Here is a 14,516-nt window from a genome sequence, read left to right on the forward strand (position 1 = left end):
TTCATGTACAATTATGAAAACACTTCACTGTAAGGTGAAATACTGCAGTACTAAAACAGAAGTGTCACACAACAAACTGAAGGATAGAAGAAAGCGTGGCACATTCATTTAGATTCAGGCTCAGCTGAAGACAAACATCTATCACCTGATGTAGCTACTATGCTGCCTTTAGTGAGTATAAATGTATACATCTAGTTTGCTGTCTTAGAATTATACAAATCTCAATATATTACACATCTATATATAGCACTGTAAGCCTCAAACTGTGACAAAAGTTAGACAATTAAGTTAGACATCTCTAAAATTCTCACAGAAATCAGAAGAGACCTACTTAGAGAGAAGCGTGGCTAAAAGTTATGCATTTCTGTACCTGATGAATCTGCTAGGTATTCATGAGAATTCAACATCCCCTTTCAGAAAAGTCATTGTAGCTCTAGATCAAGTGGTTAGAGGTCATACATTTTTCACACAAATGCTACAGATTCTCACAACAAAAACAATTCTATTCTGCTGTCAAGAGTTTCAAAAATGTTGCTTTTCAAAGCCAGCGTCGCAAACAGTTCCCTTTGATTTCAAACAGTAAGGTCAGTTATAAATGTCAGCATTAAACAACTTCTCTCATTATAATTTGAGATGATTCACTCCTACATAACATTTTTTTCCAGCAGAATGTTGCAACTGTGTGTGACATTTGGAGTGTACTCATCAGAACTACCTCCTAGCGGGTAGACTACAATATGTAATGTCTTCATGTATTTTCCCTGTGCTGTTAGAAGACCTCTACTTCTTTAATATACACTATTCTTCCATCAGTAAAAAACAAGTAGATGATGTTCCAAATCCAAGGCCTTCCAAATTTTAGAAACACGGGGAAATAACTATGCTTCCTGCCCCAACCCCCTCCAGTTCTGCACTGGGAACAGCACAACGTGTCTTATGGAGAACACACGACGCACATTTGGCCAACAAATATTTCTGCCCTTCCTCCCCCATCCCCATTTTTTTCCACACTGTTGAAGAAAAGAAAGAAACACAGCTGAAAGTTTTATTACTTACATCAGTAAAGAAATTCTGTAGACTAGATCAGTATCAAAGTGTGATGTCAGTTCATAAAAACATGCTCATTCTCCGAGTCTCTCCGGAGACTAACACAGACACATTTACACAGTGTCACACATGTATGGAAGCAGCAGTGTCTGGTACCAAGAAACTTTCTTTTTACCATTTTCTAAAGGAAGTATAAAGCCTTACATAATGTTATTTGTACCAATGACAATTTCTATTTTGGATTGAAGCCAGAGCACAGTTAGAATAATTAGCTGTATAAAATAAAAGGATAAACTAACTTTAACACTGTTTGACTTGTAGCCAACAGCACTGCAAACATGTTATGTATCTACACTTTATGACATTTTAGTTGTCTCAAAATTCCAGTGATTTACAGCTGAAGAAGCCAGATATTCCAAGTGTAATAAACACCTTTGACATCAACACCCAGCTTGAAACAATATCTACTGTGGAGATAACTGAAAGGATCATGAACTAAATGAACCAAAACAAACCCAACAGAAGTACTTACAAGTTCTAGTTTCTTAGCACTAACTCATAAATAATACTGTCACAACAAACATTTGTCAATTGCAATTTTATTCATCTATCCCAGTTTTTGTTTCTATTTTAGTTACTGTAAGGTGTTTCCACAGTATTGTTAAATGACACTGCAAGAACAAATCAGGAGGCAGCCCTAAGTTCTGCAGGTTATTTCTTCATCACATCTAATACAAATTTCAAGGAAAGGAAAAACTTTACATTCGGTAAATGTACTTCTAGGCAATGTCTGCAATCAGCTGCCTGAAACTTTTTCATTGCTTGTCATGTACGCTCCAGCAACCACATATATTAGTCAATCTGAAACAAATATATTGTCATCTAATGTGTATTTGGGGGGGGGGGGGGAGGGAGGGTAAAAAAAAAAAAAGGGGCAAAATTTTCTGCTGTTCTAAGTATTTACAAAAGGATGTAACTTTAAAAAAAAAAAATACACCAGTTTATTTTACTGGCCAAAGTATTAAACACTAAACAAGACAAGCTTCTTATTTATACAATGGGAATGTCAATTTTCATGTACAATTACGAAAACATTCACTGTAAGGTGAAATACTGCAGTACTAAAACAAAACAATGTCACACAACAAACTGAAGAATACAAGAAAGTGTGGCACATTCATTTAAACTCAGGCTCTCAGTTGAAGACAAACATCTATAGACCAACATAGCTATTCTGCTGCTTTAGTGAATATTAAGAAATGTACACATCTAGTCTGCTGTCAAAGTAGTAGAATTCTACAACTTAACCCTATCAACTATGTCTTCTTATCTCTTTTCATTAATTAACCAGCTATAAACCTGAATAACATTAGCTGCTTAAAAGTTATTTGTGCTTCAGTACAAGTCAAAAAAGGTATACCTAAACTTATCTCCAGGCAGACAGAAAAGTCTCCTAGAATTTTAGTGTTTGGTCTGTCACAAGGTCTTTCTATGTACTTAACAAAAAGGGATCATTAGCTGCAGACACTTGGACAGTTAGGAATGACTATGCATTAGATCCTCACCTTGATTCTACACACACAATAATATGCTGCCTCTCAGATAATCACTGCCACTGAAGTGCTTTTGTCTGCTATTGCTTCTCCAAATTTCTGCATAAGTAGTTTTAACTCTTTAATTGAAGTCTTAAGCTTACAAAAGTTGGTATCAAACAAGGTCACCAAACTGACTGAAGGTTAAAGGTTAAGTAACCTTGAACATGTTGTTCTTTTAGAATTTCTAACTAGAAAAATAATAGATACAAAAAAGTAGGAATTACACTGCTAGTTATATTTACATAATAATTTCCCTTTGTGCTTGCAAGTTACTGAAAGTACACAACCTTTGGTAGTATTCTCTAAGTCTCAAGTAACAAGTTCATGTGAAACGCATTTACACTCCTGATTTGCTTGATTCAGTGCAAAGGGTTCATACCATATTGTCTACAATGCCCTTACACAAGCACATCTCTTCCTCATAAGTAATAACTACTGATGATGGCAACTTTTCAGTGAGTAGTTTTGTGCTTGCTATTTAAAAGTACGAAAGGGATACAGAGTCAGTCACACTTGTTGCCTGAAAAGTGACTATTACAGCAGTTGGTAAGAACTGCCATACACAAGTACTGCTACCATATGACTTTTGACCCAGTTTCAAAGCTACATATAGAATCCAAAATGCATCTATACCTCAGACACATATAGGCATACAGAAGTATGAACACTGCAGTATATACTGACAAACATTACAAAAACCATCCATAACATCACACACTGACCAATGCCTTCCAGTTTTAACCTTGCATATAAGTACAGCTTTCTCATGACTCACATAAGAGTGTTTATATTCTAACAGTGCCATTCCAAAACTCTGTGCTCATGCCATAAGGCTTCTCTTAAATAAAAAAAAATACTTGCAGTTTTGCCTATGCCAAGAAGTACTGAAAAGCAGAATCTGGGAAAGAGGATCTATTTGTTCCCATGGTGTGCATTTGTAAAAAGCCAGATATCTTGGCCAGTGGCTGAACAATCAATGTTTGTAAATCTGGTAAAGCTGTAAACTTCTCACAAAGCCATAAGCAATCAGGAGTATAAATAGAGTGAGTCAAAATCGGAACGTAACAAGCTATTAGGAGCTGATGCAAAATAATTGAAACTGTAGTCTATTCACTACTACTGTCAAATGTGAGCTGAATAAGAATTTATGAGCTTGAGGTTTAAGAAAGTAATGTAGAGCACATTAAGGAGCTTACTGTACGGTACCAATATTGGCATACAACCCCATATTTATTTTTTCATACTTGCTAATTCATGATATCAATCAGTTGACAAAGTTATACTAATACTTGGAGGTCGCTGCTGGTTAGGTTGCTTGCTTAAAAGAGGAAGGTCTGTTCTTTCTGTTCCATAGATCAGTTTTTCCTCCTGAAGACTGCAAGCTGAGAACCTGTTTGCCTCTGTACCAGATACACCACCACGATTATTTGGAACTGTGACACCACTGACCTGTTCAAATGATTTACTAAATACAGTAGTGGTAGTTCTGGCCAAACTATGGCTACCAGGTTTAGGCAGGGACTGGCTGGTTGTCAGTGTCAGTCTCTTCAAGGAAACAAGTTCTAGATTCTCACTCATGGCTCTCTGAGTTTGTTTTCGTGACAAGTGTTCTCTGCAGGTTTCTCCTTCTTTTTCTTTTCCTCCAGCTTTGCTTCCTCCAGATCTTCGTTGGCTCTTCCCTAAAAGGTTCTTACTGCTTGTGTTGCCACTGTTAGATAAGGCGGACTGACTTGTGCTAGATGCAGCCCTAGAGTAAAACCCTTCATCAGCTTCAGATACTTCTATCAGTTCTTCTTCAATTCCTAGATCAGTATTACCTGTGTGGTAGGAAGGAAAAAAAAATTAACATTTGGCTTTCTCACTTTTACTGACTTTTATTACTAGGCTTTGATATTTACAAGCATGAAGCCATAAAGCAAAAGAACAGAGAATAGAAGACAAAACACTTACCTATTACATTTTGGAATTAAGATTCATTAGGACATAAAGCTACAGCAAATAATACTGCATTAACTAGATCAAAAAGCATGCCCACAACCTCAGTTTGTAGTGATTTTGAAAAAAATGCATTATTGTTAATTCATGCAGGAGATTAGAAACATATTAGAAGATACCACACAAAACTAAAAAAAAAAAAAAAAGTATAAATCTCATTTTGAGCAAGTGCTCCAATACATGATTTTGCAAAGCTGATTAATTATAAAGATCTGTGATCGATGTCCCAGAAAACCCAATATGGCACCTGCTCATTTTGCAACCCAAGAATGCCTTAGGACTGAAAGGTCACATTCTGCATCATAAGTCTGGTGGTATTAAGTTGGAAACTCAAGCACAATGGAACGTGAAATCTCCTGTATACCATGAAAAGTCCAATTTGGAATACCTTAGGTACACAGCGAGATAATTTTCACATCCATTTTGATTGATTCTTCATACCATTGATCACTGGATCTGTAAATCCAGTAAATATGCTCAATACAATCAAAGAAGTGTTGAGTCTCGCAGCATACAGCCTCCAGATTAAATGTGTCTACTTGTAAGTACGTCGTCATTGTCTGTGGCACAGACAAAGCTGTGTGCAATACATGCATTTGTGTTATTACGCATGCAAATATATTAACTGCATACTTCAATTCTCCAAACATGCAGCAGTGATCCTTTCAATCAACAGCGGTACCTTAGAGTGCAGCTACAAGTGGTCTGCTAAAACTGCACTCTGCCAGTTGAGTTTATTCCATCATCCATCATTTTTCTTACAGATTTTTGCCTCCTGATTTCTGGCATGCCTTTGCTGTCAGTTCTAGGATCTGTAGCTGTTTCCTGTACTCCCTGTATATGCTGAACATCATTCTCTGCTAGTGTTCTGCTTTTTTCCCCATTCCCGGTTCTCTCTCCAGACACATTTGTGACACTAATCTCAGGTATGATAAAGTTGCCCAATTCAGTAGCATCATTACCATTCTCTGGTTGTTCTAGAATTAAAGATGGATAAGAAAAAAAAACACACAGAAGATGGCTGAAACAAAACATGAAACAAAAAAACAACAGGAACAGATGACTAAAGCATTATGAATTAAAGCAGATGTTTACATGTCAAAGTCTTGTTAATCTGCAATATTAGTGAGTATGGAATTTTATTTCTAAATTCTGGCTTCAATCTTCTGACTATCGTCCTGCACCCACATACTGGGAAACCCCACACGCAGTATTCCAAAACTGAAATTTTATTTTTAACTGGAGGGGATCTTCCCCCGGCCCCCACACTGAGGACTCCTGCACAGGCAGTGTACTTCCAGGCACAGCACGCTGCAGAGCTTGCATCCGTGCTGTTGTGCTGTCTGCATTCACCACAGAAAGGAAATAAATCTCAGAGACAGGAGGGTATTCTGGCAGGGATAGACATCGCTGTCCCCCCGTGGAAGAGCTATTGTTATGATTCTTCCTAATTAACTAGTCAACTATTAAGAACAGTATCCATCCAACAAGTGGTACTATGCAGTGGAAATGGCGTTAATAATTGCTGCTACTACCCACTACTTTCCTGATAGTAGGCATGAAACACGAGTTAAATGCTGTGTTACTCCCTTTAAGAGCACTTTTTGCAAACGTCTTCTGTTGTCAGTAACAAGGCCAGAACTGCAACTGGGCACCATGAACTGCAGCAGTACTCCTACCACCAAACACAGCACTTTTTCTAAAAACACATGAGCAGAAAGTTAGTGAGAAGACCAGCATTCTCATTGGCCTTACTGGACTCACTGCACAGGGGTGAGGCAGCTGTGCCTCTCCTACAGCAATCTGCAGACCCCTTCCTCCCCCCCATCAGTGCCACTACAGGCACCTTATTTCACAGCACCACCTCTTCCCAGGATCCACAGATCTCCACACACACGAGCCAGAGACTTCACTGGCAGCTGGGAAACCAGGCAGAGGAGAGGGCAGAACAGAGCTTGCTGTCAGCCCCTTCTCCACCAAGGGCAGAAAAGCACTGATTAGCAGCACCCAGCTCCAAAGAAAGGAGATTCAGAGTGCATGAAGTCCTGGGCTCAGCACAGACTGGAGGAACAGAGGAAGAATTTATTTCATGGATTTTGTGGTAATAGTGATATTTAATTATTGTTTAGTGGCTTATTATTGCATTTCTAAATGCAATATCCTGTTGTGTATCAGCACTTTATCCATCATTGCTGGATTCCCACAGCTGAGTAACCACGATAAAAATTAGGAAAAAAAAACTTTTACTCAAATAAAAAAATAAACATAATTATTCTAAGTTCTATTAACTACTTTTAATGAAAGGTAATATACCTTTCTGAGCTTAACATTGAACTACAGGAGGAAATCAATGAAAAGAGGATGTGAGGTATATCAACTTCTATTATCGCTATCTCCCACAATATCTACAAGCCCTTTGGAAGGAATAAGGTTCCACAATCCAGGTCCCTTGTAGTAGCACCCCATCCTTGTATCTTAAAATTTTTAAGAACACCTAGAACAAACCTTCAGCTTCGTAGTATTTGGTTTTGAAGATAATACTGCTTCAAGCTGGACAACTCTGTGGGTCTATCCTTTGAGAAAGAGATATTAATACCCAGTGCACAAGGCAATGTAGCAAAAGAGAAAAAGAAACGGCTGAATTCTGTACAGATTAAATAATTATGCCAGTTTGAAAGGCAATATAAATATGCTGTAGTGTTTGAAGAAAAATACATTTGGAGTTGTTTCTGAATGCTAGACCTAGTACAACCAACCTTGATAAATGCATTTCATGATTACCAGCTGATAAGGACTAACTTAAAAGATTTCAATCATAGTCTACCTTATTATTACAATTGTCTCCATCAGATTGCACAAACTGCCCATTTGAATTGTAATTCAGTTTTAACGACCAGAAGCTCAAGCTGCATTTCCTGCACAACGTCAGCATTTTGAATTATTACCAAGCGTATAACTCCAAATTAACATACATTCCAGATCTCCCCCTCCCCCCCCCCAAAAAAAAAAAAGTAGGAAAATTCTCTCCACAGAGATTCAGTGACTCAGTGTTTCTTTGTACACTACCTGAAAGTCAATTCTAGTGTTTATTGTCTAGTCAATATCTTTGTTTTTGTTATACATCTTACTAGCATCTGCTCAGCGATTCTTACTTAGTCTGTTACATCAGGGTATTTGTCTTACCTGCACAGAAGTTTTTTCTCCCAACAGCCCTTTTATGGTTTGACATATTTTATATTACCAAGGAAAGTGTTGCTGATGTTTGCTTAATTTTTTTGTCCTAGCTTCCACAAACAACCACTCATTTAAGTGTTTGTGTACCTTATGAACTCTATGATTTTTCTGTTTTTCCTCTACATTTGCATGGAAACATAAATGCCACTCAGGATTTGTTTTTTAAAACACAAATACTAATGCATGAAAAAGTAATGCTAGATCAAGTCCTCTTTTTCAAGCTTTACAAATTTAGGGGCAATCCAATTCCATAGGATTAAGTAATTTGTTGTTAAGGGATGGCTAATATCAATGAAGTCTATAAATCCTATTAATTTGTGAGCAGACATACCCATTTTGCAAATTACCTTTACATTTAGTACCTCTGTCAGAAGTCCAAATTGGCAATACTAGCTTGATTCAAAAAAACATTAAGTTGACCTGTTTGCAAAACAGACTTCAATCTAGAGTTCTAACACAGGCTAGCAAGAACTAGTGCCTTAAATTTTTGGTATTACATTGATTTTTTTTCTAGTTTTTAAAAAAATATGTGCTTCTCAACTGGAAATATGATCAGGTGTGTTTTGTTTTGTTTTATGTATTTATTTTACTTTACACAAAAAAGACAATGATTGAAAATTACTGCTCTCACTCCTCCAAAGGATGTTTTGCTTTATAAGGTCTTGTCCACATAATGTGCAAGATCATACCATATCTAGCTGTATCGTCCATTGTATAATTCATTTCATATTGAAGCACAAAAATTAAATCCCCGAATATATTTTTCCTTGTCACTGTGGAAGAGAGAATAGTGGTCAAGAGGTACAAGGTTTGTTATCCTATAACTAACAACTCCAGTACTCATTTTAATTCAAGCACCCATCTGTAAGGATAAGCAGCATCATTCTTTAGGCCCACCCTAAGGATCTGTTCCACATCTTTCTCTTATCAAGGGTTGGGAAGCACTGAATTTTATTAGGAATTTTGAAATCCAGAGAATATTTATTCTGACTTTAAAAGACTTCTTTTCCAGTTATACGCAATTTATTTTTCAGCATTTTGTAATGAAATTTTTGACTAGGCTAACTGAAGTACTACATGCTTGGAATGTATGCCACTTAAATCAAAATAATTGGTAAGTCAAAAATACTGTACGTTCATCTTTTGCCTTTAAACTAGTCTAATGTTTATGCAGCCTTCAAATTCATAGCTATTGCTAAATTTGCTACACGTTTTTGTCCCCGCCCGCCATCAGTATAACTGATTTTCTTCTTCTTCATCAAATCCTGTACCACTGAGACAAACTTAAAGTTTTTCTGATAACCCAAATAAAATGTTGACAAGTGCTTGTTATTTAGATCCTCCAATCCTTATCCCTAAATATTGACTTGCTTCAGTCATACTAGCTAGATTATCACTGTTTATCTCAAATCATCCTGCTTTATATGAAAGCTCCACAAAACACTGCATTTCCCCCACATTTCTATGAATCCTACTGTTATTTCTCTTTCATCTGTTATCTGCTGCAGTGCACACTCGTCCCACCCACAGGTTCTTGAACTTCACCCAAGTATCACCCCTGTAAGAAGGCAGTATTTGTAAAAGCTTCCAGATTCCTGTAGTTGCTGAAAAAAATAGATTTACATCAGGATGGTTCCAGAGCAAGTTGTGTAGTGGTTTTTGTATTTCATTGTTTCTGTAAATGCAGGAGCAAGGGAATGTTTATTTTAATACACTTTCAATTCCTTTGAATGAGCAAACACTCAACATCCCTGATCTGTGTTCCCATCCACTTTCTACAAACATCAGAACCACTCAAAAATAATAGCTAGCGAAACTGCCAAGCTTCAGAGGGCATATCTGAGTTTAAAAGCTAAGCTATCAGTTTTCTGAGTCCTGGTCAATATTCCCTTCTTAAAAAATGTAAGCCTGAATAAAGGAAAACAATCAGTAAAGGCTAAAATGTTCCTTAGCAATTTTCAGATTTCAGTAATGACTTGCTATGAGTGTAGTCCAGGGAAAGACACTACTGCTTTACTCCTTAGTTTTACCTGACAGTTTTAAACAGTTTATAAATGAAATACTTTTAATTCCTTTAAATGAAAAGAACTTCAATTATTTTAACTTCCTTTAACTTCCTTCTTCCCCTCCAAAAGGTTACACTATTGGTAACATTAATACCAACAGCTCAGAAAGCTCTGTCACTATTTTAAAGTCGTCTTCTACCAGTATATTTATAAATAATTTCCAACACTTACCTGAAATACTCCTAGGTTCTTTTATGACACAGAACTCTGCAATATTTTTCTAACTGAACTGCCTAACTACTACAAAAGTTCATACAGTACATATTATACAGAATTCACTCTGATACTGCTTCAAAATCTTTATTGAACCTATTAAAAAGGCATTATCTACACTCACTTCCTTAGCTTTTCATCATTATTACAAGCACAGCACAGGAAGCAATCTGAAATTTTGCTCGCTGGTCCAGCAGCTCTTCTCTCAGCTGAAACTGGTAGAAGAAGTGGAATATAATGTTTGTCCTTTGGCAGTATATACTCAGCACCATTTTTTTCTACTTCTTAGCACAGAAATGTGCATCACTTTGGGGAAGCCCTTATACTATTTTGTCCAAAAAAATAGTAATTTATCCCTCTACCCTTAAATCTCATTTTTATTTAAATAATGTAAGACATGAGTTTTTGTGGCTTTGCTTCAGGTGTTACACACTACCCCTTCAGAAAAGAACAGCCTCTTTAAATAATCAAAAACTTTATACAGCAGCCCTTAAAAAAAAAAAAAAGTTGTTTGTTTGAAAAAAATAGGATTGGGGAAAGAGAGAATATACTTTCTGAACTGCAGTAAGACCATTTACCAGTTTAAAAATGTCCTAAATGTCCTAAAAATGCCACTTCCTTAGCAGCAGCAGCAGAACAGCACCAAAGTTCAACCATGACATGTTTCACGTAGTACACAGCCAATCTTAGCATTGCTCCAGACCCACTTTAAAAATGTGATTAAGTTTGTTCCTAGGAAGAATCTCATTTTAAAAGGAACGAACATATAGCATCAGCTCACTGAAGACATCTTAATTAATAACGAAGATTCGCAAAGACAACATTCTAAATACTACTTTAAACAGGTGTAAAAAGTTAAGAATTCATTGTAAAATGTGTTTCTTACCATGCCTTTTCCATCTATGCCCTCGGATAGACATACTAGTCACAGCATTTCTTGATATCCTGGATGAAGTAGGTGTAATTTCAACCTGAATGCACCTTGTGCCTTCTTTACTAGATTTCATGGCACCCTGAGGCAGTGAAGCTTTTATTGCATTAGCAACCTAGAGCGAGGAAATATGCAGATAAGTTCTTAACATGAAGATCAACATTTTAGAGAAGACTTCTATCACATGGTTCTTATTACTCCATGTAGATCACTGTGTACAATTCCAGTTTAAGGTCAATTAAGTATGCTAGCATTTTGCACAGGTTAGAAGAATGCTGGTTGCAATTACCTCTTAGAATTATTTTATATTTAACACTTGTCACTATTTAAAACAAAGTCTCCAATTTAAAGATGTGGCTATTACTTAACATGAACCTCAGAGTACTTCTGCACTATCATTAAGCTTTCAAGACTTGGAAGTGTTCTACTGTAAATAGCTTATTCACTAGGGAAGATGATAAAATAACCAAGCGCAGCCACATAGACCACATGAGATTTAGGTTCCTGGCACAACATTCACTGGAAGGACTTATTAGGCTAATAATTCTACTCTAAAAATGTTGAAATATGTTACCTACCAGTAGAGGTTCTGGATACAGTTCTAGCTGTGCTCTATACAAAATGTCATCCATAGCTTTACGAGCCAGATCCCATTCTCCATTATAACTGCAAAGGTAAACATATTCAGAATAATAACCATCTGTATCAATGGATGAACCTTCTTGATCATGACCTTCAAGAACATAGTATTCCTTGAAGGTTCAATTTAGAGGAATTAACCGTGTTTATTAATTGTGGAATTAATTAACTGTGGAATTAATTGTGTTTATTATCAGTAAGTCTACTACTTAGAGAAATTGTTCTGAATTATTACATATGGAGACACTAGTTTTATTTCCATTAACCACCCTGAGCAGTTTAGAAGTGACATAACTAGTTATTGATCAGCCAGTCATGAAATATTTTGAAATTCAAACAAGATGGTTTTAATATTTCTCCATGTTTTTTGATTACTTCTGTGTTACTAGCCTCTGATTATTTCAACTAATATGAGAGCTTTATGCATCAACATCACTATCAAAAAGGTGGACAGCATTCAGCATTTCAGAGAAAGAATGGTAGAAGACTTTTTGCTTAACTAGATTGATGTCAGAAGCAAGCATGTAGAAATTTGGACAGAAGACAAAATTTGGAAAAAGGCTTTTGGGCATTTTTTCACATCACCAGTTATAACTCCCAAGTGCTAGTCCAGTCCTCTTTCCCCATTATTACACAGGTACTATCATTTAACTAGTTGGTGAACTAGTTCTGCTCCTGAAGACTTCATTGTTACATCTACCCATTAGAAAATAAAATATTTCAAAGGTAGCTTGCCTAAGTGAATGTACAACTTAAGCTGTTATTTATTTTGTACACATATTAAAAAAAAAAAAAAAAGCAAACAAACAAGAACACTTACAAGGCATAATAAATCCCTGTTAGCATTTGCACCATGAATTCGGATGAAACTGGAATCCTGCAGTTTACTCCCTTGTACTTTCTCACTTGTTGGCGAGGATATCCACAGACACAAATTCTAAGGAAATCATGCATTGTCATTAGTAGATAATGTAGAATACCTTTGTATAGAACACTACCAAGTCAAGTGTTTAGTATATTTTTTAACTGCAAAAGACCTCAGAAAAGTGATCATCATCAACAGTGTTCTGAAGCAGACTTTCTTATTATGGAAGAAGGGTATGCCCTCTACTGGCAGAGTGCAAATCCTTCAAAGCAGAGATACCCTAGACAATGTTACATTTATACCACAGCTGAACATGGGAAAAGACAGCCATTAGAAGTCATTCTCAATTCAAAGCATTTACTGCAGAACAGAAAAAATAAACTAACAGTATTTAAAGAAATAGAGCAGCATAGAAACTATTACTATAAAAGACAGAAGCAAGTGTAATTCTATAAAATATCAAAGTTACACGCAGATTTTTCAAGCAGAGACCAGAAGCATCACGCTCATGAAACCCATCTAAAATCCAGTAGAAGTCAGCATTTGAATTAGTCACAGATCAGATCCAAATTCCACATCAGATTCTGTAGACAAAAGATTTTGAAAAACAAAGATATGGGGTGGTTAAATATTCAATTTATTGACTGCTACTGGACTTCTCGAACTACCTTTAATGACATTCATCAGTATTTTCTTCTTCATAGCACAGATTGACAGGTTTATTCTTAGAAACCTTCAATTCTTCAGCTTCAATATAGATTTAAGACCATGAGCTAGTTACCGAAATTAATTAGGTTGAATAACCCACCCCAAAAAATCCCATCCATTCTCTTCCTCTTTATCCCCTGGTAGAGGTTACTATTATACAAGATGGGCAACACTTTAGTTCCAGATATTCCATAACTTCTATCAATGGTTTGGCTCAGAGATAATTTATCATATTTAACTGAAGTAATAAACATATCAGTATTGTCTAAAGCCTGGAGGATGGAGGCAGGGAAAAATTAGCATCCAGTTTAAAGTAAAGCTAGCTTACATAAAAAACATCTAACCAGGTCGTTTTTATGCCAGTAATATATATAATTATGCATTTATCAGATGCTACAGCATAGGGATAAGTCAAGTACTTAGGGGGGAAAACAGTGAACTCACAGTAGCAACGTAATCAGTTAACGATGACAATGATACAGAAAAGACCCTCTCAATACACCCATTTCTTTAATGCCAGTATTGATCAGTTTCAAAAAGCCCTACTCTGTCCTGAGTTACTTCCTGTAAAAAGGCTAGAATGAAATCAGCAGAACTGCTTCACTGTATGTCTCAGTAAGATAATCTTCTTATGAAGACAGACTTAGTTGATTTCTGCATTTCTCTTGGGTTCTCTGGGTTAACATCAGTATTCTAATTTCCTTAATACAATGTCCACTTTGGAAATTCTAGAGAGAGAAATGTTCAATACCAGCACTTCCTCTTTGAATAAAGAAAGAGGAAAAATGGACACCAATAAAAGCTGAGGTTTTATTTTGTTTTTGAAATAACAACAGATTTTGGAAATACCCCCAATATCTGTAAGAATGAGCATATTTCTAGTTTCAAGATCTACTATAACTTCAAAGAAGTTTCAGTTTGCACTACAGCTAAATATACTTAGTAAGCATGTAATGCAAAGTTTACCAAGATTTTAGAAGACCCTTCTTATTTTACTTAGTTAAAACACTTACAACTACTTTAATTAAAAAGAATGTCCTTGATTTGACTTCTTTCTCCATTTTACAGCACTGCATGTAAACCAGGTCATTGCTTCTCCCATCTCAACCCATAGTTAGATAAAAGTAACTTAAACACAAGTAATGCAGCAATAAATACTTTTAAAAAAAAAAAAGTCAAGTTTACAAGCAACTTTTGGGATCCTGAAGAATTTTTGTTTTAGA

At 36.1% G+C, this 14,516-nt stretch overlaps 1 protein-coding gene across 10 annotated transcripts in view; it reads right to left on the reverse strand.

Annotated features, from left to right (window-relative positions):
• Positions 1-1,031: 1,031 nt before the first annotated feature.
• Positions 1,032-14,516, reverse strand: part of HYCC1 (hyccin PI4KA lipid kinase complex subunit 1) — a 41,383-nt gene continuing 27,898 nt past the window's right edge. For 8 of the 10 annotated variants that reach the window (XM_068674170.1, XM_068674178.1, XM_068674171.1 and 5 more), the window contains 4 exons: positions 12,541-12,657; positions 11,660-11,747; positions 11,037-11,196; positions 1,032-4,459 (listed from right to left, as the gene is read on the reverse strand). In XM_068674170.1, coding sequence (XP_068530271.1) covers positions 3,903-4,459; positions 11,037-11,196; positions 11,660-11,747; positions 12,541-12,657 — 922 coding nt within the window. In that variant the 3' untranslated portion in view covers positions 1,032-3,902. Of the gene's footprint in view, positions 4,460-5,319; positions 5,615-11,036; positions 11,197-11,659; positions 11,748-12,540; positions 12,658-14,516 lie in introns of all 10 variants that reach the window. The other 2 variants (XM_068674180.1, XM_068674179.1) reach the window with 2 other exon arrangements.

This window comes from Anas acuta, chromosome 2, assembly GCF_963932015.1.
Source record: "Anas acuta chromosome 2, bAnaAcu1.1, whole genome shotgun sequence".
NCBI classification, from domain to species: Eukaryota; Metazoa; Chordata; class Aves; order Anseriformes; family Anatidae; genus Anas; species Anas acuta.